A 22,244-nucleotide genomic window follows, 5' to 3' on the forward strand; every position below is an offset into this window, starting at 1 on the left:
TATGTTTTCCATGAAAACAGCTCTGATTTTTTCAGTGAAATTGCAGAGGTCATTAAGGAAAGCTGAAATAAAATTGTTATTTTTTGAACATTTACAGTAAATAACTCCACGCTTCCAGCCTGCAACACACAAAAACATTAAACAGGTAAAAACCTCAACCCAGAGCCTTCAAAAGTCACTTTCTTCAAATAATCTCTGTGTTCCGTGCTGCAGAAGGTGAATACTCTATAAAGAAACAGGCAGGGCAGCAGAGTTGCAAGTTTTAATGTTTATTTCCCCAAGACAGCCTAGCCTGCACTCTACTTGGATAAATTCACAAGCTAGTTTTCCGCTGCTTCTAGTTTTAAACTTTTAACCATGTTTCTGATGACAAGGAATGCTGCAAAAATACTCTAGTCCAACAAAGAGTTATGATCACAAAATAATCTTTATCCATTCTACAGTGTTTCAGAATTACCAGCTGATTTGAAAACACAAGGTAGATATAGATGCTAATGGTGGCTAACCTGGGATGTTTTATTATAGCAAACTGTTGTTCATGCAACACTTGTGCTCAAAGGGGAAGGCACAGCATTTCCTACAATGAGCCACCTTATCAAGAGTTCAGTTTGTACAAATTTGTAACATCACCTTGAATTTAGTGTGCACGACCTCAAAACTGAGGCATTCCTCCAATTATAAAAACACTTGCATCCTTTTTGTGCAAGTTTTAAAAATACAAAGTGTTTTTTTCCTTTCTCTCTAAAGTGGCTCAAAATAGATTGTTCATGGCTGCCTACATCTAAGATAAAAAGAGTCTAAAACAATTGGATTAGGCATATTAAAGGTGTTCAAACCATGACTTGATTTGTACATCTATTCACACCTCTTTTTTTCGCTCTTTATTCAGCAGTACATATGCACCAAATTTCATTTTTAGACGTTTCCATATCATTTTCATAGAAAACAAAGTTTGAAAACAAGTAACATTGAAACACAGCACGGTATCCTACCACAACAGAAACATTTTGGTTACAGGACTCAACGAAATCTAAAAATGAACTATGCTGGAGATTACCACATGCAAAGGTCTTCGTGTTATCTTTGAAAATGAAAAGGATGAGGCTTTATTACCACATTTTACTGCTTTCTACTATTATGGCAACTTGTGTACTGCAACACAGTCTAGTTTGAAGGGAAATGGATGATTTTTTTTTTGTTTGTTTGTTTGTTTTTTTCCATGCAAAAATCTACAAATTAGTTTTGATGATATGGAAAAGCTTTTCATAACATCAAACATTCATCTGGTGCAAATGCACAGGGAAGCCTTCCTGAAATTCTGACTTTACAAACAACTAAGAAGCCGTAACAGGAAAAAGAAATTAAAAAGAACTGAAAGAAAAAGAAGAGGGGAAAAAAAATTAAAATAAAACAAAACAAAACAAAACAAAAAAAAAGAGGAAAACACAGGCTGCAGGAGTAAACCAGAGTCTGCTGCTAAACCGGTCTCGGTGTGTCCAGTGTAAGTCAACACTTGTGAACTCATTGGATGATTTTAGGTTTCTCAGCCCCTGGAGGCGACTCAAGCTCGCACGCTCACAGACACATCACAGGCACGCCTCTCTCGCTCGCTCGCTCGCCCCGGCCCGGCCCGGCCGGGCTGGCCCCGGGCCAGAGCTGCAGACACTCACTGCACGCTGCCATTCACACGGGGCTGCAGAGCAAGGCCTGGGCTGCTCTCCCTGCGCTCTGGGCATCCTGCTCTCTGATGCTGACGAGGCTGATGATGAGAGTACTGCGGCCCCCCGCGGCTCCGGGAGGTCGGTGTTCCTTCTCAGGCACTGAAGATCTGTGACCTGTAGCCCTTTTTCTTTGAACAATCTAAAGAAGCATTCAGTGTGAAGTTTGTCATTACATTTTGCCACTCATTCTCACTCGCACCCACTCGCCATCTTGACTTCATTTGGGCTTTTCTGTGATTCCAAATGAAATCTTCACATTTACTTTCCCGATTTAATGCAGCAGCGGATCCCATGAGCCAAGATTGATGGATCAAACCTTTTTTTTTTTTTTTATTCAGTGCTGCATTGTACCTAAACTTCCAAAATACCACTCTAAAACTGGAACCCTTCTGCTGGTACGTTGGCAGATGAATTGAAACCAAACGTTCCGCCTTGGATCGCTTCTGGAACGAGGCTTGGATCTTCATCAATCTGGAATGCAACGGGGACAGCGTCAGCAGGGACTCAACCAAACCTCCCCCAGGGAGCTGGGCAATCCCAAAAGCAGCTCCCTCTTCACCTCCCTGCAGCCAGTCCTGCCACCCTTCCCCTAAATTTAGTGACAGCACTAACATGAAGTGGTTTAAACCCAAATGTTTTAGCTTGTAGCAGGGAGTGCTACATGGCACCCCAAACCCTCTCGCTGACACAATTTTCTCTCCTGGAAAAACTTCGGTTCTCAGGAGAAGAGCAGCACCACTAAGGCAAGGCAGGACTAAGCCCAAACTAAGACCAGCACCACTAAGGCAAGGCAGGGCTAAGCCCAAACTGACATTGGATTAAATTCCAAGTCCAGCTGTAAATGCCAAAGTTGAGATGTTAAACAAGACTTGGATCTTTACTGCTGCCATCAAAGTGAAATCCAGCACAAAGAAACCTTCCAAGGGCAAACAGGCCATGAATGCAGCTGGACCTGAGCATTGCTGCAGTGTTCCAGGCAGCAGGAAACCCTCCCTGCGTGGCACAGCCTGCCAGAGCTGCCCTTCCCCTCTCTGCCATGAACTTCCTGACTGGGAGTGCACACAGATCAGCCCTGCCTCTGATTTATGTTCCATGTCTGAAACGGGAACAACCCTCCTGATCAGCACATTCCACCCCTGGAATTATTCAAATGTTCCAACTGCTCTGTTTCTTAAGCAGCAGCCTCAGCCCTGGAGTCAGCAGGGAGCTTATCAAATGGGAAATGTCAAGCTGAGAGTTAAGGGAACTATTCACAGCCTGGGATTTTAATCCCTGGAGATGAGGCTTAAATTAGGCATCAGATCTTCTTTAGATGCTTCATCAGCAGCAATGGCAGGAGGTGCAGGAGGTTCACACAGGGGCTCAAACTCTTCCCTGAGCCCAGCCCTGGGGCTGCTGCCTCTCTCCTGCAGGAGATCTGAGAGTGCAAACCATGGCCCCACTGCAGGGAGCTGCACACTCACATCATCTGAGGAGAAGAACTGGTCAATGATCTCATAAGCCAGTTTGTAGATGTCTTCATTTTCATGGTTTTGTAGCTGTTCAATCTTCTCCAGGCCTGCAACCAACACACAAGAGGTCTCAGAACACCAAATTCAGGCCAAGCAACTTCCAACAAAGAAATTAAAAAATACATTGGGAACAGAGTTATGAATGATCTGGTTATGAATAAAATGCTGTTAAACCCACCTGGCATATTTATATAAACACACAAGTTAGTACACAGATTTGGTATTTTAAGGATTATTCTGCTCCATGTTAACAAATCCCACAGCTTTTCACCTGTGCCCAAATTTACTATCGCACTGTTCTTTCATCCCTGAAAAAGTTTCATTCAACTTAAACCACAGAGAATATGGAGAAAGTCTCAAAACCATGAGGAAATTAAAGTTATTACATTTTTACAACCACTGCAGGTAGAATTATTTCTTCCAAGTTCACCTGGACATGACTTGTGCATGATTAAGGTAAGCACTGACTAATTTAGTTTCTCTTAATTAGACTAATTTGTCTAATGTGCAGACTGTTACAAAATTAGCACCTCATGAACTTTACTGCCATTATCCAGCTCCTCCACGTTTTATTTGATCATGAACTTTGGAAAAGCTGTGGATATTCACCTGACAGGCATGAAAAGGGTGCTTTAAAACAGGTTTGCTTAAAGTATCTGTGCCAACAAATAAACCCAACACAGGCAGGATGCCAAAGCAGCAATCCCTAGAAAAGTTGCTAAAACCTTGCTCCTCCTACCTCCACACTCTTCTATAAGGTTGGCTATGGTTTCTGCTTCCTCTTCAGCCATTTTTAATATATTACTTAGTCCATCCAGAACCACTTGCACAACTTGTGCATCTTTTACTGTCAGCAAATTGCAAAAGGGAGGAATTACATTTTGTTGAATCAAGTAAGCCACCTGAGGGGGGGAAAGCCAAGAGTTAGAGCAGGAATGTGGCAGCAGCACAGGCAAACACACCCCAGCAGGCCCAAAGAGCCACAGGCACCCACCCAGCCCAGAGCACTCCGCAGGGGCCACCTCAGGAATCCCTTCCTGGGAAACATTTGGCTATTAAATTACAAACAGACTGGAGATTTACAACACCCAAGGAGCAAATACTGTGAATTTTTCAGTGTAGATAAGGAGTTTCAACCTTGCTCTGAAGAGTCACAGCACCACCCCAACCCTGCCACAAATCTTTTACTCTGGGCTTACAAGGGACTTGTGTGTCCTACTCAGGGGCTCCTGTCCTTTTTATGATCACATCCTTGTGCTGGGGAAAAAAGGTAAAAAGAAATGTGGAGAATCCCATCAGAGCCTGGCTGAAATCATCAGGGATGCTCCTGACTCAGGTCACCCCAAGCAGGGGAAGGTCACTCTTAAATCCCTGAGAAGGGGCACAGACATCCACAGGCCCAGCACCTCCCAAGAGAGGAAATGGAAGCTCTCCCAAAGCTGTACTCACCTGGTCTTTTCTCCCACTGATTGTTAAGTTGCTTATTGCCCAAGCAGCTTCTTTCTGAGTCCCAAAATCCCCCTGGAAGCACAACCAGAGACAGGAACAGTCATTCCAGGGGTTGTCAGGCAGGATTCCCACACATCTGCATTTGTTACAGTCCCCTCTGCAAGGTGTCACTGTAGCAGCTCAGGGTGGGTAACAAATAAATCCTGCCCTGTTTGAGTCTCTCTGGGTCCATCCCTTGCCTGCACCCAGGGTTTGTAACTGATCTGCCAGGAAGGGAAGGTTGTTTACATCAAGGCAAACAAGAGCTGCAGCCCTGCACTCTGCCAGCCCTTATCAGCAGCTGGCACACCCTGCAGGGCCAGCTGAGCCCACTGGGAGCTGTGATAAAGCCCAGCACTGCAGCTGGGGCTGCTGCAGCACCTCAGGGCTGGGATTACATGGAAAAGTCTCCAATCTTTTCTCACAGATCAATAAATTGGTAATTAACAGAGCTATTTGTGACCAGCTCTGGGTTATTTGTCTTTTCCCTTAAATAATTCCCACATGCTTTTGCTGTTCCTTCCCTCTGCCACAGCAGATCCCTGGGGGCACAGAGAGGCTTGGGAAATCCCTTTTTAAAAGACACCAACAGCTGGAAAGGAAAGCAGGATTGGAAGCCCACCACCAATGCTTGGGATCTGACCTTATCTAGAAGATGGATTATCATTGGAACAAGGTTTGCATCTATTACTGCCTGGACTTGCTGCTGGTTTCCTGCAGTGATGTTAGACAGGAACCACACTGCTTCCTGCAAAATAAAACACCAGGAATGAATTCACAGAATGATTCTACATCATTTATATCCACTGCAACTGGCCAACCTTGAACACCACCAAGGATTCCATCAGCTTGATTGTGCAGAGCTGAATTCCTGCTGAGACAAACCAAAGGGACAATCTCACCTCAGGAGGCTCCACAAGACTCCTCAGCCTTTCCCTCTTACCAGCTTCAACCAAATACTTCCAATTAAAAGGAGAAATTATTTGGAGACAGAAAATGCCCAATGAGCACTTGGGTTCCTTCCAGCACTGGCAATGAGGTCTCAGCTGATGGCCTGACAGAATCCTGGATTCCAGACATGGCAGTTCTTTACCTCCTTCCTGATGGCTCTTCTTAGCTCCAGGAAAATGCAGCACCATCAATTGAACACTTGATTTTTAACAATACTCTGAAGCTGATGACTCTTTATGCTCACTCTGTCCACAAGGCCAGGACTCTCCTCCCAGGCAAAGCAAGAACAGGTTTGTTCCCCAGCAGCCCCTCCCTGAGTTAAACTCACAGCCCTCACCTCCCTCTTAGAGTGGGAATCTCAACTTTAATCAACAAGCAAGTACCAACCTTTTAAACTCCTACAGCTGACAGATTTCTCCCTTCCTAGCAATCCTCCACCATTCAGTTCCCTTCTCAGCCTCCCTGAACGAGAACTTTTTAGGTGAGAATTTCAAAGGAAGCTGCAGCAGTGTTCACCACTGACTCTCTGAGATCAGAGCACAGGATCACTGGTGACCCTGGAGACATTTGGGCAGCCTGGGGCTCTCCTGGTGGGCTTTTGTGGGGCTTTAATCACAGGCAGTGTTGCAGAGGGGCCCCGAGGTGCCCAACACGCCTCAGATGCACTCCTGGCTCAGCACTGCCATCAGTGCCCCCAGGAGAGCCCCCCACACACCCACACACTGCCCCCATTCCCTTTCTCACACACACTCCATCCAAACTCACCCAATTATCTCCGTGTCATCACTTCTGAGAGAGGCAGGGTAATTAATTAAGGTGACATTTCATGTATTGAGAACTCCTACACAAGTCAACAGCCAGACTGACAATAGAAAGCTTTGCTTTCCTGCAAACACTGACATTCCTGTCAAGAACAAGTCTGCAGCTCCTAGGGGACTTCCCTATGGATATTAATTTCCAGCAAAAAAATAAAAATCAGTATTTGCTGAAATTTGCCACAAACTGGTGGAAGGAGTGGATTATTCACATCTTTATGGCCCTACACACCGTGGAACCCCAGCTCAGCCAAAGATGGAAGTTCTCCATCAGGTAAAATCCCTGGTGTTGCTCACCTTATTAATTTTTTCTTTGGGATGTGTCAGAAGTGCTGGGAAATGTGAGAGAGCTTCACAGTTGAGAACCACCTGTGTCTGCTCATCGGTGCCAGTGACGATGTTCCCCACAGCTCTCAGGGCAGCTGTCTGAAAACAAACCCAAACATTTCCTTCCAAAACAAGCCCTTCAGCAAATAGAAAGGGTTTATGCAAAGGCTGCAGCACACAGGAAAAAATATTTCTCACATTTCAATGGGAGTGATAAAAAGGGAGCATTTTCTGCAGCAGCACATTTTGGGGTCACCTGCTCTGTGTGATCCAAACTCACCTGGACTTTGACTTCCTGGTGGCTGAGGAGAGGAACCAGGTGAGGGACAATCCCAGAGTCTATCACCATCTGGATCTGCTCATTGCCAGCATCCGTCAGGTAGGAGAGAGCCCAGACTGTGTCTACCAAAATCTGACAGGAGACAACAACAGCTCTGGCAGCAGCACACACCCCAAGTGATGCATTCATGGATACACTGACAATTAACTTGAATTAATATTGTGTGCATTCACATGCTCAAAAGCCAGTTTGAGCAGCAGGAAATGTGAGCATTTCCACTGACAGCTGGCAGAAATATTGAGTGAATGCTGTTTCAGCTGACAGCTCTTGACTGGCTCACCAACACAGGAATTCCAAAATTCTAATAAACTTAATTTCACCCCCTTAGAGACAAGAAATTAAACCACATAATTACTACAGGAATTGTAAAGTTAATACAGACTTTTTTTTGCAGAGCACTGTTGCCATTAACTCATTAACATGAAGTTTTATGTTGCCATTAACATGAAGTTTTGCTCATTTACTTCACTTCTAAACAACAATTTCATATTTATCACCTCAGAAGTTACAGCTAACCCTGACATTTGACATGTGCAGCAGACACCGATTTTTTTATTTTCATTACAAATGTAAGTGCTAGGCAAAAAAACTCCTGTATTTCTGTGTGAATGAACAGTCACAGAAATAAAAATAGAAAGCAGTTTCAGTCACAAGTGCAGGGAAAGTACATGCAAATAAACACTTGCAAAGACAGAAATACCAGGGAAAAAACATCCCTATTTAAAAACAACATCAGCATTTTAAAAGAGGCAGTTAATAGATATCCACAGCAGCTTGTCCTAACCAAAGGGAACATCACAGATTTCCATTTTATTCTCTATTTCAGCTCCAAGCCCCAGCAGAAGCTGCAATGGCTCAGAGAGAGGTCACTCACATTTACATCCGTGTGGTGAATTAGAACACAGAGCGCCGGCAGGATCTGAGGGGAAAGAAAGACCTGAGGTTATTGTGGGAGCAGGCAAAGGCAGCTGAGGCAGCCCCTGCAGAGCCCCCCCAGCACCTCCTGGATGGTCTCCATCGGCGGAGGGGGGTCCTTGTGGCGGCACAGGTTCACCATCACCCAGGTGACGTTCCTGAGGAAGGTGATGGGGATGGAGGGGCTGATGAAGGACAGCAGGGGCTTCACTACTCCAAGACTAATGACATAATCTCTACACTGGGGTCCATCACCTGTGGGACACATCAGGGGGGTTAGAACAGAAAACATCCCAGCATTTACAGATTTTAACAGAAAACATCCCAGCATTTACAGATTTTAACAGAAAACATCCCAGCATTTGCAGATTTTACCAGAAACATCCCAGCATTTACAGATTTTAACAGAAAACATCCCAGCATTTACAGATTTTACCAGAAAACATCCATCCCACTGTTTACAAATTTCTGTTCTGTTAAAATTTCTAGATTTTACCAGAAACATCCCAGCATTTACAGATTTTACCAGAAAACATCCATCCCACTGTTTACAAATTTCTGTTCTGTTAAAATTTCTAGATTTTACCAGAAACATCCCAGCATTTACAGATTTTACCAGAAAACTTCCCATGATTTACAAATTTATGGTGGTGGATAAGGGAAAGGGGTGGCAGACAACACCAGACCACCAAGAACAGTGAGAGCCCAACATATTCCTGAAGATTCCCTGACAAAACTTCCAAACAATAATAAAACATCCCCAGAGGGTGGTGGTGGCAGGAATAACAATAATAAAATAAACATGCCCAGAAGTTGGTGGTGGCAGGGTAACAATAATTACTAAAACAGCCCTAGCAGAGTGTGCTGGTGGCAGGAAGAAGACCCACCTATGATATTTCCTAAAGCCCACACTGCTTGCTCACAAACATTTTGATGAGGTGAATGCAGCAGTCTCAGGAAAAGCGGCACAGCATCTGAAAGGTACAAAAACAACCCAGGGAAATGGTTAAAAATGCATCTCAAAAGAGCAAATAAAGCAGAATTAACTCTCACATGAGACTTTTGTCTCCTGTTAAGAGCTGGTCAAAGCTTCACTAATTTCCCAGGTGATACTAAAATAAAACACTGCCATGATTCTTCCTCTGCTGCATCTCCTTACAGAGCCTGCACTTGAGAATATTAAACCCCTGACATTTCATTTGTTTGCAAGTCTCAAGTTTACTGAGGCTTGTCAGGATCCAAATTTAGTTCCATTTATTGAATTCAGAAATTCTCTGCTAAGTTATGCACCAGCCCCAAGTGCAAAGGAACAACAGAGCCCAAACTCCAATGAAGCAACTGGAGAAGAAGCAGGAATGGAGTGGGAATTAAGGAGGGGGAATGTAGGAAGAGGGCAGGAAAGAAATCCACATTTACATAATTGATTCTGTTCTAGTCTCCCCCAGCACTGAGGTGCTTGCTTACATAACAGCCCAGTCTGTAAAGAACCCATTCATTTCATAAATTTCAAGAGAAATTTGAAATTTTTAGTTAATTTTTTCTAAATGTAAACCATGTGTTTACTAGAGAAACAACTAATCAGCAGGATTCTTATTTCCTGCTAAATGAAGGTGTTTACAGTGTCTGTATGCAAGGAGTAAAAACATCTCCAGCAAGCAGATTAATAAATTCTTATGGAAAAATTACAAAAAAAAGCATCTTTTAAATTGAAATAAATCAAAATTTCATCTATCACAGCTATTAAATTGACTACCAGAGTACAATACAGACCTACAGGAACCACTGAACAAGTGCTGAATCCACTGATAAATCAGATTTAAAGTGTTCTAGATCAGGGGTGGGATAGATTATCTATTAATTAGATTTCCCAAAGAAAATTCAGGTTGCAACTGGGAAATTAAGAGGATGGAGGAAAGATAAAAACATTACCCAAGGTACATCCTGTTAGAGTGAAAATCAAATTATGTCAAAGTTCACAGGCTCTTAACAGCAAAAATAGAAGCAACTGATCTTGCAGTCAACATAATTTTTGTGTATTTTTTTTCCTTAAATTTTAGGAAAAACTCATTTCACTGAATCTCTGACTCCTCAAGAAGCTCTGGTTTGTTCACTTAATTCAAAACCCTCCCCACTTAGTTCTGATTTGCCAACAGAAGCTCTTCTTCAGGCCATGCCTGGAGTCCAGAACAAAGTTTGCTCTGCCTGGTAGCTCAGAGTCCAACTACAATTCCTTCCCACGTTTCAGATGCCCCAAAATAGGAAGGACAGGTTTTGTAATTCATCTTAATTTTGGAAGAGTTCAGTGTCAGGCACCCTCTGGTCCATGAATATTTTCCCCTCTTCACAAGAGGGAGCTTTTCAGAGGGGTTGTCTGGTTTTATCCAAGGTTTTTGGTGGTTTTTTTTTCAAGTTTGAAAACTGGAAGCCAGCAGATACCAACTCTGCTAAGATATTTTGAGTTTCCAGCTGTCGCTCACCATTAGGAAACCCAAGTGGGTTTAAACCCTGAGGAAATGAAGCCAAAACCAGGTGGGTGAGGGAAACACCTGGCAGCAGCTCCTTCAGGGCCTTGACTGACAACCTGATCCCAACCCAATCCCAGGAGTGATGGCAGCAGATCCCCCTGCAGGACTCACTGGATTGAACTACAGCCTGGGTCTGCTCCGAGGTTCCAGAGGCAATGTTGGTCAGAGCCCACGCAGCTTCAAACTGTAAGGAAGGACTGCAGACAAAGAGAAACCAGAGATTTATCACTCAGATCGGCAGCACATCAGCTGAACAGCAAGAGCTGGTGCAGGGTCTGAGTTTTGGCAGTACTCACTTGTCATCTCTTTCAAGGCAGTGCACTAGGATAGGTAATATTCCTGATTTTATTAGGTCGTCGATGGGTGGGTTGCGGTCACTGGAGAGCAGCTTCCTGCAGGAAAATGGACAAAAATCCAAATTACTGACAAATCCTGCCTGGAAAGGAGCAGGGAATTGTTTAATCCCACCTTCCCCTCAAAAAGGGATCAGTGCTGCCACTGGAGCAGGGCAGTCAAGGCTCCCTCTGGTTGAGTTTGGGAATCTCCAATGGAGCTGGAGTTTGGGAATCTCCAACAACCAAACTGCTCCTGCTGGGTTGGGAATTCCTTCCCGAGGGTTTCTCTTCTCCTCCCACAGACCCACAGGATTTGTTTCCTCCTCTTTAAGTGAAAATAATCCCCCAAAGTGATATTACTGAGCCACAGGAAAAGCAAAGCCATTCTATCCACTGGCCATTTCATTCCATGCTTTCTCCCCTCTGGAAGTTATCACCAGTCAGGAAAATCAAAGATAAGAGTTGTTCATTTCCAACCCCTGCAGCTTCTTCCTTCTGCACCCAGCAAGAGACACTCAGCTCTTTCTGCACTTAAAGCCAAAGATTTTACAGTCCTTTAAAGTGTGTTTTACTCTGTGAGAAGCATCAAGCTTGCACCAAAATAAATCCAGGTCTCTACACGTAAAGGAAATCCACACTACTTAAAAGGTCTGTGTATTCTGATTTCCTTAAAGTTCTATTTTCCTTTTAAAAATCACTTCATTATTACAATTCAGTTCCGCTAGAACACATTTTCTGACATTAAGAGCATGACAAAATAAAAATAAAATCAGGATATTTCAGGAAAGCGTGTTCTTACCTTGCTGCCTGCACAGCACTTAACTGAATACCCTGGTTGTCACTTGAAGCATTCTAAAATAAGAGAAAAGAGATTTTTCACACATCTGTCATCAGTCCATGAAGAATATTCAAACAATGTAACAGTTTTTACCTGTACTATTGCCTCCAAAGAAGTGTTTTGCTGGAAAACAGAGACAAGAAGCAGTCAGAAATTCCAAATGTCTTTTAAGGATGCAAAAAGAAGAAATTATTGCAAGTTAACTCTTACCACTCTGAAGTCCCCATCTATATCAGAATCCTCACAGATATCTTCATGGGGAACATTCCTTCTCTTTAGGAGATGCTCATCTCTTTTGTTCTTAAAGAGAGAAATTAAGAACACCTTTGAAACTTGGACTGAGGGGGGTGGGGGTGTTAAGAAGGGAAGAGAAGCTTCTGTTTCAAACAATCATAAATAAACCATCACTGACACCTAAATTTTCCAAAAACAGTTGGAAAGGACTGCCCAGAGAGGCACATTTGGGGAATTCTTCCTAAAAATCCTGCACCCAACCTGTGCTGGATGTGCACACTGGATGTGCACACATCCATCAACATTCCAATTGTCATCATTTCTAACAGGACACAGCAATTCCCAAAGGTTTTCTGCTCAGCTCAGAAGTAAAATAATTCCAGTTGTAATTCCTTTTTTCCAACAATTCCAGTTTTGCCTTCACACCCTTCCATGTTTACAAGTAAGGAAATAATTTCTGCCTGCAGATGAGCTGGAACAGCTGATTTTAAATCTTGAAAAACTCCAGAAGTGCAAGGAGGAGTCCCTCAATCAGGTTACAAATAAACTCCTGGTTTCCAGGACAAAACTTGTGGAACTCCCATAACTTCAGAAACTTTAAGTCTTTAATGAAAACTCTCACATTTTATCAGAGTAACAACAAAGTCAAATCCCACTTGGTGAGAATAATTTTATAAAATAAAAGAATATAATATAAAAGAGTAAAAACTCTGGGTCATCTCACCTTTCTCAACTCCACGACAACTTCATTTCTTTGTCTTCTCATAGTCTGGAAAAAATAAAGATAAAAATAATTATAATCTGAATTTAGATCAATTAAAAAAGTTCTTGTAGAATTATTTCAGTTCACACACTTTAAACAGAACTTTTACACACAGGGTATAATTTTCATTAGAAAAGTAGAGATTCTACAGGAAATGGAAATAACTACAATATTTCTGTTATTTCACATTAAATATGTGAAATTAAAATTAATATTTCTGTTATTTCACATTCTCCTAAGTCTTCATGTTGAGGAAAAAAGGAATTAGGAATAAAACCAAATTTTTCAAAGGGCAAAGTGGAAAGGAGCTGTGCATAAAACAGCACCAAAAGCATTCCAAGGACCATGGCAATCCAACAGTAAAATAACTTTATAAAGAAGCTCAAATTGAGGGACCTGCAAGCAAAGCTGAGTTCCTGAGCTATTATTTATGAATTAGAACCTTTGACTTTCTAAGAGCAGAATTCTTTGTCATTTTCTCCACAGCTGCCATTGGCAATACTCAGGGTAAGACATCAATTGTAAATATACATAAATTGGTTTATTGCTGCTTGTGCTGCTGCAGTGAAAACAGAAATAAATCAGTCTGGAGTGATTTTATTTGAACACTTTGAACTCTACAGCGAGTGAGAGCAGCAAAATTCCAAACAATTCCATTTTTATTGTGACAAGCCCAGGGAAAGCTGGAAGTCCCTGAGCAGGACAGAAGGAAAAGGAACCTCCTGAACAGCCAGGAGATCTGAAGATAAGCATTAAAACCTCACTTTCAAAGCATTTTTCTTCATTATTCCTATCAAAAAAAAGGTGCAGTTCATCAAATCAAATTTCAGCTGAGCACAACACTGCAGCTCTCCAAAGAAAAAGGGTAAGGGTAGGAAAAAGTGGCAAAGCAGAGCTGGTTCCCTGCTGCTTTGGGGGCAGAACTCTGCAGTGGCTGAGGGGAAAATCCAACCTCCCCCAGGCACAGCTTCCTGCTCTGGAAAAGGCAAAGTGCCAGGGGCAGCTGCAGCTCTGGGAGAGCCAGAACACAGGAGCTGAGGGGTTTTGTTGTAATATTTGTTTTGTTCCCACTCAATTGTCCCTATGTCAGCAGCAGCTTTGCTGTGAGCAGCAGTGTCACACCCCTGGGGTCTGGGAACTCTCCCAAAATCAGGAATCCCACCCCTCTCAGGCAGCTTTTGGGTGGGAATGCTGATTTTGCTGCCCTGTGTTTGGGAAGGTGTTAAAGCCCTGTGAGATCCCACAGCCTGGGACCCCCCAGCAATGCCCAAGCCCCAGGACAATGGATGCAGCTCTGAAGAGCAGAGGGAAGGCAGGAATCACTCCAGGGATGTTTCTCTGAGCTCCAGGAGAAGCTGATCCACTGCTGGATCCCACCCAGCATTTCCAGGCTTTGCAAAGATGCTGCAGCTCTCCTCCTGCCTTAGGTGCTCCAGGTTGCTGCTCTCAAAAGCTCAGTGGAGTTTCTCCACACTCGACTGATCTGGCATATCCAAGACAAAATGTGAGGAACGCCTCTGATAGTCAGATCCCAGAACGGCACCACGCCCCTGGTGACCTCACAGGGCTTTAACACCTTCCCAAAGCACAAGGCAGCACCATCAGCATTCCCACCCAGAAGCTGCCTGGGACAGGGTGGCTCTTCCCAGACGCCAGGGGTGACACTGCTGCTGACACAGAGAATTGAGTGGGACCAAAACAAATATTACAACAAAAAAGCCTCAGATATGTCATTTAGAAAATTCTTTACTTAAAAAAATCCTATCTGCAGGTGATCAGACTTTAAAGGATCCTCTGCTGGGACAAGAAGAATGTTCTCCCTCCTGCCAGAAGCTGACAGGCCTTGCCTGAATTCCTGCCTGCACACCTTGGAATCACAAAAGCCTTCACATGAAAGACAAGCCACCAGTGAAGTCACTCTGAAGCACGATGTCCCAAAGCCTGGCTCCACTAAAATCACTCTCTGTGTAAACAGAGTCTGTTGACACAACAGTTACAGGTCAGCCTGGCACTGCTCATCCTCTGAGGAGGAGGAGCACAGCAAACAAGAACTGAAGTCAGCTCTGCCATGGGATTTCCCAGTGCCACCACCCCAGCTAGAGATGGAAGAGTTTGGAGAAAGTGAAATGCCAAGCAGAGCCCAGATGGATTTGTGTGCCCTCAAAGGGCAGAGGTGAGGGATGGTGATGCTCTGGCACGTGGGGAGTTATTCCTTCTGCTCTGGGGGAGATGTGAGCGATCTGAATCAGCTCCCAGCAGCACAGGAAACCACTCTGACCAGAAAGGGCTTGACAGCCGAGCTCAGAGAGGCCTGGGAAGGGCTCCAGCTGAGGAACATGCCCCACTCTGTCAGGAATTCACGTGGCTCTTCAGGCACTGGATCCTGTTTGTCATTTGCTACATCAAAAATCAAATGATCCGATCTATTTCTGTCGGCCTGCGATGGCCACCCCTCCATCCTCCTTTTTTCAATTATATTTAGCTTCAGATTTATCATAAGGGCTATTTCTGACCATTAGTCATGACTGAGCCCTTCAGCTTATCATTCAAATCTTGTGGCAGTGATGCCTGCAGGATCCTGGGACATTCTGGGCATTTTCAAACAGCTGGGATGCACCAGCCCTTCCTAAACACACCTGGGATGGGATCCCCTCCCTGAAGGGATCAGGAACTCAGCCTGTGCCCACTCCTGGCTGGGGTGGGGTTTTCTTTCTGTTATAAAATGTTCCACTCAATCCCTACACCTCCAAGAGGGAGATCTGACAGCACAGGAGTAACTGTAGAACTTTGGCAATGCTTTCCAAGGGCACATTGTTTCTGTTGGGGAACTGCAAAGTCAACAGTTATTGTAAATAAGAAATGAGCTGGTTGTGCCATCCTTCCTTCCTTCCTTCCTTCCCAGGAAGTTGCTACCAGCACCAGTGTGGTCTGGGACTCCAAACAAAAACAAAACACCCCACAGGGAATAGCCAGCTGAAAAGAGACTATTTTTCCTCAGTTCTAGCCAGTGATTCAAGCCCTTCTGCACCCATTATCCCCCTCTAGACAAATCCTATCTCAATTCCAAAGTGGAGCAATGCAATCTGCTCTAGAGACCACGGATAAAAATGCTTTGGGATCATAAAGCCAACCCAAGATAGCCCCAGAAGTCACATCTCAGCAACTTCAGAATGAAAATGAGAGTCTGAGTTCCAGATAAAAAAATAAAAATCAATATGACATTACATGTGCCACCAGGCCCATTTTTCCTGGAGAAGCTGTGCATGGCAGAGAAAATGACTTAAACAAATATCTCAGTATCATTTGAAAGTGACAAGATGGATGAGCTTCACCACAGAACTCCAAGTCAGCTTAAAGGAACCTATTTTTATCTCACTGAGTGAAATTCCTGCTCTCCTTCAGTTCTTCCATATTTAATCCCAAGCAGACTATTTTGTGTGGGATACAGAAAGGGCTGAAAAGCTTCAAAGCACCTGCAATATTCAATATATCTCACACCACCACCTTTCCTTCACTCCCCTGGAGCTTCCTTGGTGTCCTCAAAAAATATTGGTATTTCTGAAGTCCAGTGAATGATGGTGGCAACTCTTGAAATCCTGACATTAGGGATCTTCAAGCATCTTGATGCAATGGCTGCTCCAAAATTAGTTTTGAAGTGTTCTGCATCACAGAATTATCATCATTTCCCTTCATGCATCTCTCAATTGCAGAGCAGAAATCTCTATTTAACACCTCTCCTGTGCTGGCACTGTTCAAGCAATCCTTCGTCTCCTGCCCAGCAACACAGGTGAGGCAGGGGAGAGAAAATTCAGCAGATTCTTCCAAGATTTCCAGAGAAATAAAATGCAGGAAATATTTTTTATTTCATTCCAAAAAAAACCCTCTAAATGTCAGTCAGATTGCAATGCTGCAGCAGGCAACAGTCACCAAGAGAAAATGAAATGTTCAATCACCAGATGAAAGAAAATGAAGCAAATAAAACACCCCAAAACTCTGCAAACCTTCCCAAATCAAGACCCCTAAATGCAGGGCTAAAAAGGCATTATTTAAACTCAGTCTATCCATAAAACTCTAGCACAGCCACAATGAACAATTTGGGCTGATCTGGCCTTTGTACAGTGAAGATCTGGTATTAAATTCCAAGATCTGTGGTATCACCACTAGAAACAAAGGTTGGATGGGTGACAGCACAGCCATGCCCACAATAACCAGTAAAAACCAGCTCAACCTTTCTCATCCAAGGGGGGAAAAAAAGCCCAAGTAAAACCTGTTCCTCACTGAAGATGAAAAAAGTCACCTTACCCTGCTCCCTAATGGATCAGTATTTGCATAATTTAATACCAGAGTCCAGATAAGCCCTTCTTCAAGTCAGGCTCTGGCGTTGGGAGGTTAAAAGTGTGGCCACTTCTGCACTTTTTAAGGCTCCTCTTTGTGCTAAACCAATTCTATTTTACCCCCACAGCTCTAAAATCTTGAAGACCCTAAAAGAATGTTGCAAGCACTGACCAGAACTCCTCAATTCCCCCCAGAGATGCTGCCTCAGCTCCACATGACTGCTCTCCCACTATCCTTTGGGCAGGAGCAGAAACCAGGGAGAGGACAGGGATTTCCTGGAGATTTGTGCCCTCAGTTCCCAGTGAATCCCTCAATTCCCAGTGTCACCAGCAATCTGTCATCTCCAAACACATGGCAGCAATTATTTACAACGTGCCCGTGCAGGAAATGTTTACCCAAGACTTCAGCATATGAAGGAATTTTGTCAAACATCTTATGTAAAACAGGTGCTGGTGTTGGGGTTTGTTTTCTTTTTTCCCCTCTTTTTTCCAGACCAGAATTTGTGTTTTTAGAAGCATATTAGGGGAAAGAAATCAAATATCCAAAAAGGTGAATAATGTTTGTTACTTTAAGGGGTAAAATGTAGGAAATTGCTTGATTTTGGTCAGAAATACAAGAACTTCCTGTGAATATGTAAAACCTGGAAGGCAAGGACAATGTGACAGGAACTGGAACTGTCACTGGACTGATCTGAGCACATGGAATTAAGAGATAACATTTGTAGGAAGTTTGCAATTGACAACATGACAACCTTTCACAACCTCTAGAAACCATTCACCAAAATTAGGGTGATCTCTCATTTCTCTAGGGGGTAAACGGTCATGGAAAATTTCTTAAAAAATGATGGCTTTGTAAAAACAACCCAGGGCCAACGAGAATTTCAGCGCAGATAAAAAGGGGGAGGAGTGAAGGAGATAAAGATCAAATGTTGGCTTCCTCTGCCAAATAAATACACAGCTTTCTGCCCAAGCAGCCCTGCAAGCTGGATTTTGGAGGCTGGCTGGGAGTGGGCACCAGCAATTGCCCCAGCCTGATGCCCAGTGTGATGTGTAAGCAGTTAATGAGCAGCAGGGACAGCCAGAAGCCTGAGCTATTGTATGAAAAATAGCCCTGCACCGTGGTTATTTTAGGGAGCAGGCATGTGCTCCAGGATTTGCTGGATAAATGTCACTCTCTAAAATTTAACACGGCCCAGCAGTGGGTTTGGGCTGTGGGAAAAGGCATTTCAGTGCTGCAGCAAATAAAAAAAAATGATTGAAGAGCTTGCCTGCCTTCTGACACACTCCCACGTGGTGTTACCTGCGTGTCCATCTTGAACCCTCCCCACTTCTGCCCTTTTCCCCTAAAATGCTGCACCAAAGCACCTCAATTCCAGCCTGTGCCTGCTCATGAATCCCATTTTTCACTGTAATGGCACATTCTGTGTGCAGGCCTAAAGATGACTTCCTCTAACTGCCTATTCAGTGGTAACAAAATTTATATAAAAATCAATTAGTATCTAAGGCAAGGGGTTACCTCACAACACTGCTAGCAAACAGAGCAATTAATTATTCCCACTCCCAATGTTTTTGCCAAAAGTTTGGACACAAATGAGTAATAAACTGATTTATCAATCTAACTGGACAGGTTAAAAAGCCAGGTGTTACAGACTTCTGGGAAACTTGGCTGATGTTTAAATTAATACAGGGAACATAAAGGAGTTTTTTCTTTTGAAACATTGTAATGTCTTCACATGTAAGGCTGGAATATTATGGAAAACAAAAGGGACACTTTGAGGCCAGGAAAAAGCAGCCATGAGAACACCAAAATTCTTGTCCAGAACCCTGTACAGACAATTTTAAGCTCCAACCAGCACTCCTGGCCAAGAGTTTAAAGGTGAGGATTGACACCTAGTTTTAAAATTTGACTATTTCCTAAGGAAACCCCAAGTTAATTATGTATCCTGCTGTGTTAAGAAGCACCTTCACAGCTCAAATAATTGAACCACCAAAAAGTTCAGGGGCTCTGTGCTACACACCAGAACGGCTTCTCAACTACCAGAGCAGAAAGCAAGAAACATTAAAAAATAAAAGAGAGAAAAAGTATTTTTTTAAAAATATTCTTCCTATGAAACTTAGGGCGTTATCTATTTCGTCAGGTATCCTGGAGACACGCAGCAGAACGCCCAACCGTGCCCTAACCCTGACTCAGGCTTTTAGGGGCCGCTCGGAGAAATTGTTTCCGCAGCAATTCCGGCGAGCCCACGCCGCACCGGGGCCGCTGGGCCAGGGCCGGGCCGAGCCCCGGCGGGCGCAGCAGCTCGGGAGGAGCCGCGGCCGCCGCTGGGCCCGAGGGGCCGCGGAGCCCCGGAGCGACCCGGCGGGGCGCGGCCGCTGCCCCTCGCCGGCCGCCCCCGGGCCCGGCCGCGCCCGGCCCGCAGCGCGGCCTCGGCGGCTCCTTCCTCCCTCCCTGCCCGGCCTGCGCTCCCTCCCCGCCCGGCAGCGCCGCTCCCGCCTCCCCGCGGCCCAGGGCGGGCGCCGCGGCCGGGCCCCGCCGCGCTCACCTCCAGGTCGCGGCCTTTGTTCTTGAAGTTCTTGAGGCGCTGGTTGTCCAGCTTCTCGTTGTCGGCCATGGCGGGGGCGGCCAGGGAGGAGCGCGGCCCCTCCGCCTCCGCCCGGGCCCGAGCGCGCCGGGGGCCCGGCGGGCCCGCTCTCGGCCTCGGCGAGCCGGGAAGGGCCGGGGCGAGGGGGCGCCGCTGCGGGGCCGGGTGGCGGGGCCCGGAGCGAGGCCGGGCGCGATGCGGCGAGCGGGAGCGGGGCCCGGAGCGGGGCGGTTCGGAGCGGGCCCGGGCCGGTCCCGGCGGCCCGAACGCGCCGGTGCCGCCGAGCGGGGGAAGGGACGGGGCGAGCGAGGGAGGGAGGGGGGAGCAGGGCCAGCCTCGCTCTGGGCGCCGCCGCCCATTGGCTGCGCCGCGCGCGCCCCGCGGCCAATGGCGGCGGGGAGGGAGAGGGCGGGAGCGGTGACGCAGGGCGGGCGCGGGGAGGGAAGGAGGGGCCGCCTCAGCGCCGCCGCCATCTTGGGCGCTGAGGGGAGGGGCGGCCTCGCGCCTGCGCTGCTGCAGGGAGGGGAACCAAAGTTAATAGTTTAATCCTTCCCCAACTGCACTTTCCCTTCGTTTCACTCCTGGAGCCGACAGTTAACAGTTTAATCCTTCCGCTCGCTACGCCTGGCATTCGCTCCCCTCACGGAGCCGAAAGCTGACGCCTGAATCGCTCTCCCCACTACACCTTCCATTCAGTCTCCTCATAGAGCCCAAAGTTAATAGTTTAATCCTTCCACTCACTAAAGTTTGCATTTTCCCCTATCATGGAGTCAAAAATTAGGTTTAATCCTTCCCCTCATTACACTTTGCATTTATTTGCATGATGGAGCGGAAAATTACACTTCAATCTTTCCCCTCCTTACACTTTGCATTTGCTAAGAGTAATCCCCCTTCTCTCAGTCTTCCAGAATTCTAGCAAAAAAAAAAACCCACATCCCCCAAAAAAACCCACCAAAAAACCCCCCCAAACTGCTACAGAAACTTTAAAATTCTTAATGAAAAAAAGAAAAACAGTATTGAAAGCAACAGAGGGATACACTTGCAGAGCAGAGGGGATGGTAATTTTGTTCCTACTTCTGAAATTTCACCTGGAGAAGAATGCCCTTTTATGCCATTACTAGAAGAATTCCCTAGGGTATGTATATAAATAAATAAATAAATGAATAAATAAATATATACACATACTGCCCTGATCCTGCATGTTGTCTACTCATTTTTAATGATTGGAAATGAACTCTGTGAAGTCTTCATTGATAGAGTTCATTATAATTTTCCGTGACACTTGCTGAGAAGAGTCGAAGCTGTGACAGGAGATGCTTTTCCCAAGTGTGAAAATGCGGTCACCAAATCCCTCAGAGACTGAGCAAAGAGAACTTGGTTTGGCTCCTGGAGAAAACACAGTGATTTTTCAGACTTTGTGTGTTTTATCTCTAGACATTTCCCAGAGAATGAGGCTTGGCTCTAGATAGTTCTCCAAAAAAACCCTAAAAGTGACAGAGCCTGAGTCACCTCACCCCATCTGTTGCATAAACGTAGCAGCGATGTCCCAGCAATACGAGGAGATAAATTAGTCAGGGCTCATTGGTTCTGGTGGTGTTCCATACAGGCAGGGCTTGTCTCACAGTATATAAAGCATTTTCTCCAAATCTGGTGTAGGACAGCAGCCCTTTCACATCTCTAGCTGGACGGAAATGACATTTTCTAAATAAAGCTACTGACTTTTTAAAATGTAATGCAGATTTTCCGGGTAGTAATGTTGTAGAAGACTACACAGAGACAAAATTTTTAAAAAATTAGTATCTTCAGTTAGTGCTCTGTTTCATTTCCAGGCTGAGTTAGGATTGTTCAGCCTAGAGAAGAGAAAGCTCTGGGGAGAGCTCAGAGCCCCTTCCTGTGCCTAAAGGGGCTCCAGGAGAGCTGGAGAGGGACTTTGGACAAGGGATGGAGGGACAGGACACAGGGAATGGCTTTGAACTGCAAGGGCGTAGGTTTAGATTAGATATTAGGCAGAAATTCTCTGATGAATAATGAAATTGGACTCTGGTACTAATGCGTGCTCCATTCCTGCCCAGTGCTCAGACCTAGTCAGAACATGATGGCAAAAAATACCCCCAGTGTCAGAGCCAGCCTGGAACTTTATGGAAGGAAAGAAAACCCTTTTATTCATCAGTGCCCTTTTCATCAGCCCCTTCCCCACCTCTGTCACCCCAGCCGTGCTCATGTGCTCGGTGTGCTCTGGGCAGGATGCAATGGCAAAGGCAGCACACCCTGGCCTGACTCAGAGCCCAGAGCTGTGCCAGTGACCTCGCAGGGGAATCATCCCTCGGCTGCCCTTCCCTCTGCGCTCCTGGGAAAGGGGCTGAGCAACAGCCCCGCTCCTGTGGGAGTAACCACCTGGAAATAACTGAGAATCACCCCGGAGAGTCTTCCTCCAAATCCAGCCCGGCCCAAAAATCACCTTGCTGCACCAGCTTGCTGCTTCTACCATATATATATTAGTAAAAAATATGTTAAATGTATAAAACTTATTTACTTCTATTAGTATTTCCTAATATTTATTAGTGA

The 22,244-nt window shown here is 45.1% G+C and overlaps 1 protein-coding gene and 1 non-coding gene across 2 annotated transcripts; both read right to left on the reverse strand.

Moving 5' to 3' along the window:
* Window positions 1–253: 253 nt before the first annotated feature.
* KPNA4 (karyopherin subunit alpha 4) lies at window positions 254–19,857 on the reverse strand. The gene is made up of 17 exons (XM_030227097.2): window positions 19,641–19,857; window positions 12,725–12,769; window positions 11,977–12,066; window positions 11,860–11,889; window positions 11,728–11,780; window positions 10,890–10,985; window positions 10,705–10,790; window positions 8,956–9,042; window positions 8,154–8,323; window positions 8,028–8,072; window positions 7,094–7,225; window positions 6,784–6,912; window positions 5,364–5,468; window positions 4,682–4,753; window positions 3,972–4,134; window positions 3,185–3,279; window positions 254–2,192 (listed from the first exon to the last, which is right to left on the reverse strand). The coding sequence occupies exons 1-17, from the start codon at window positions 19,707–19,709 to the stop codon at window positions 2,094–2,096; spliced, it is 1,566 nt and encodes a 521-aa protein (XP_030082957.1). The 5' UTR covers window positions 19,710–19,857; the 3' UTR covers window positions 254–2,093.
* Window positions 6,199–6,463, reverse strand: LOC115484004 (small Cajal body-specific RNA 7). Its single transcript, XR_003944761.1, has one exon. It is a non-coding gene; the product is annotated as a small Cajal body-specific RNA 7 (non-coding RNA).
* Window positions 19,858–22,244: the final 2,387 nt, after the last annotated feature.

Source organism: Serinus canaria, chromosome 9, assembly GCF_022539315.1.
Source record: "Serinus canaria isolate serCan28SL12 chromosome 9, serCan2020, whole genome shotgun sequence".
NCBI lineage: Eukaryota > Metazoa > Chordata > Aves > Passeriformes > Fringillidae > Serinus > Serinus canaria.

What these genes read in the sequence shown, in the direction of transcription:
- KPNA4 (XM_030227097.2), bottom strand. Translation starts at nt 19,709, where the DNA reads ATGGCCGACAACGAGAAGCTGGACAACCAGCGCCTCAAGAACTTCAAG. An exon ending in TGCCTTGAAAGAGATGACAA is followed by an intron (nt 10,791 to 10,889) that starts GTGAGTACTGCC and finishes CTTTGTCTGCAG; the next exon opens with TCCTTCCTTACAGTTTGAAG. An exon ending in ACCAGGAAGTCAAAGTCCAG is followed by an intron (nt 6,913 to 7,093) that starts GTGAGTTTGGAT and finishes GTTTGTTTTCAG; the next exon opens with ACAGCTGCCCTGAGAGCTGT.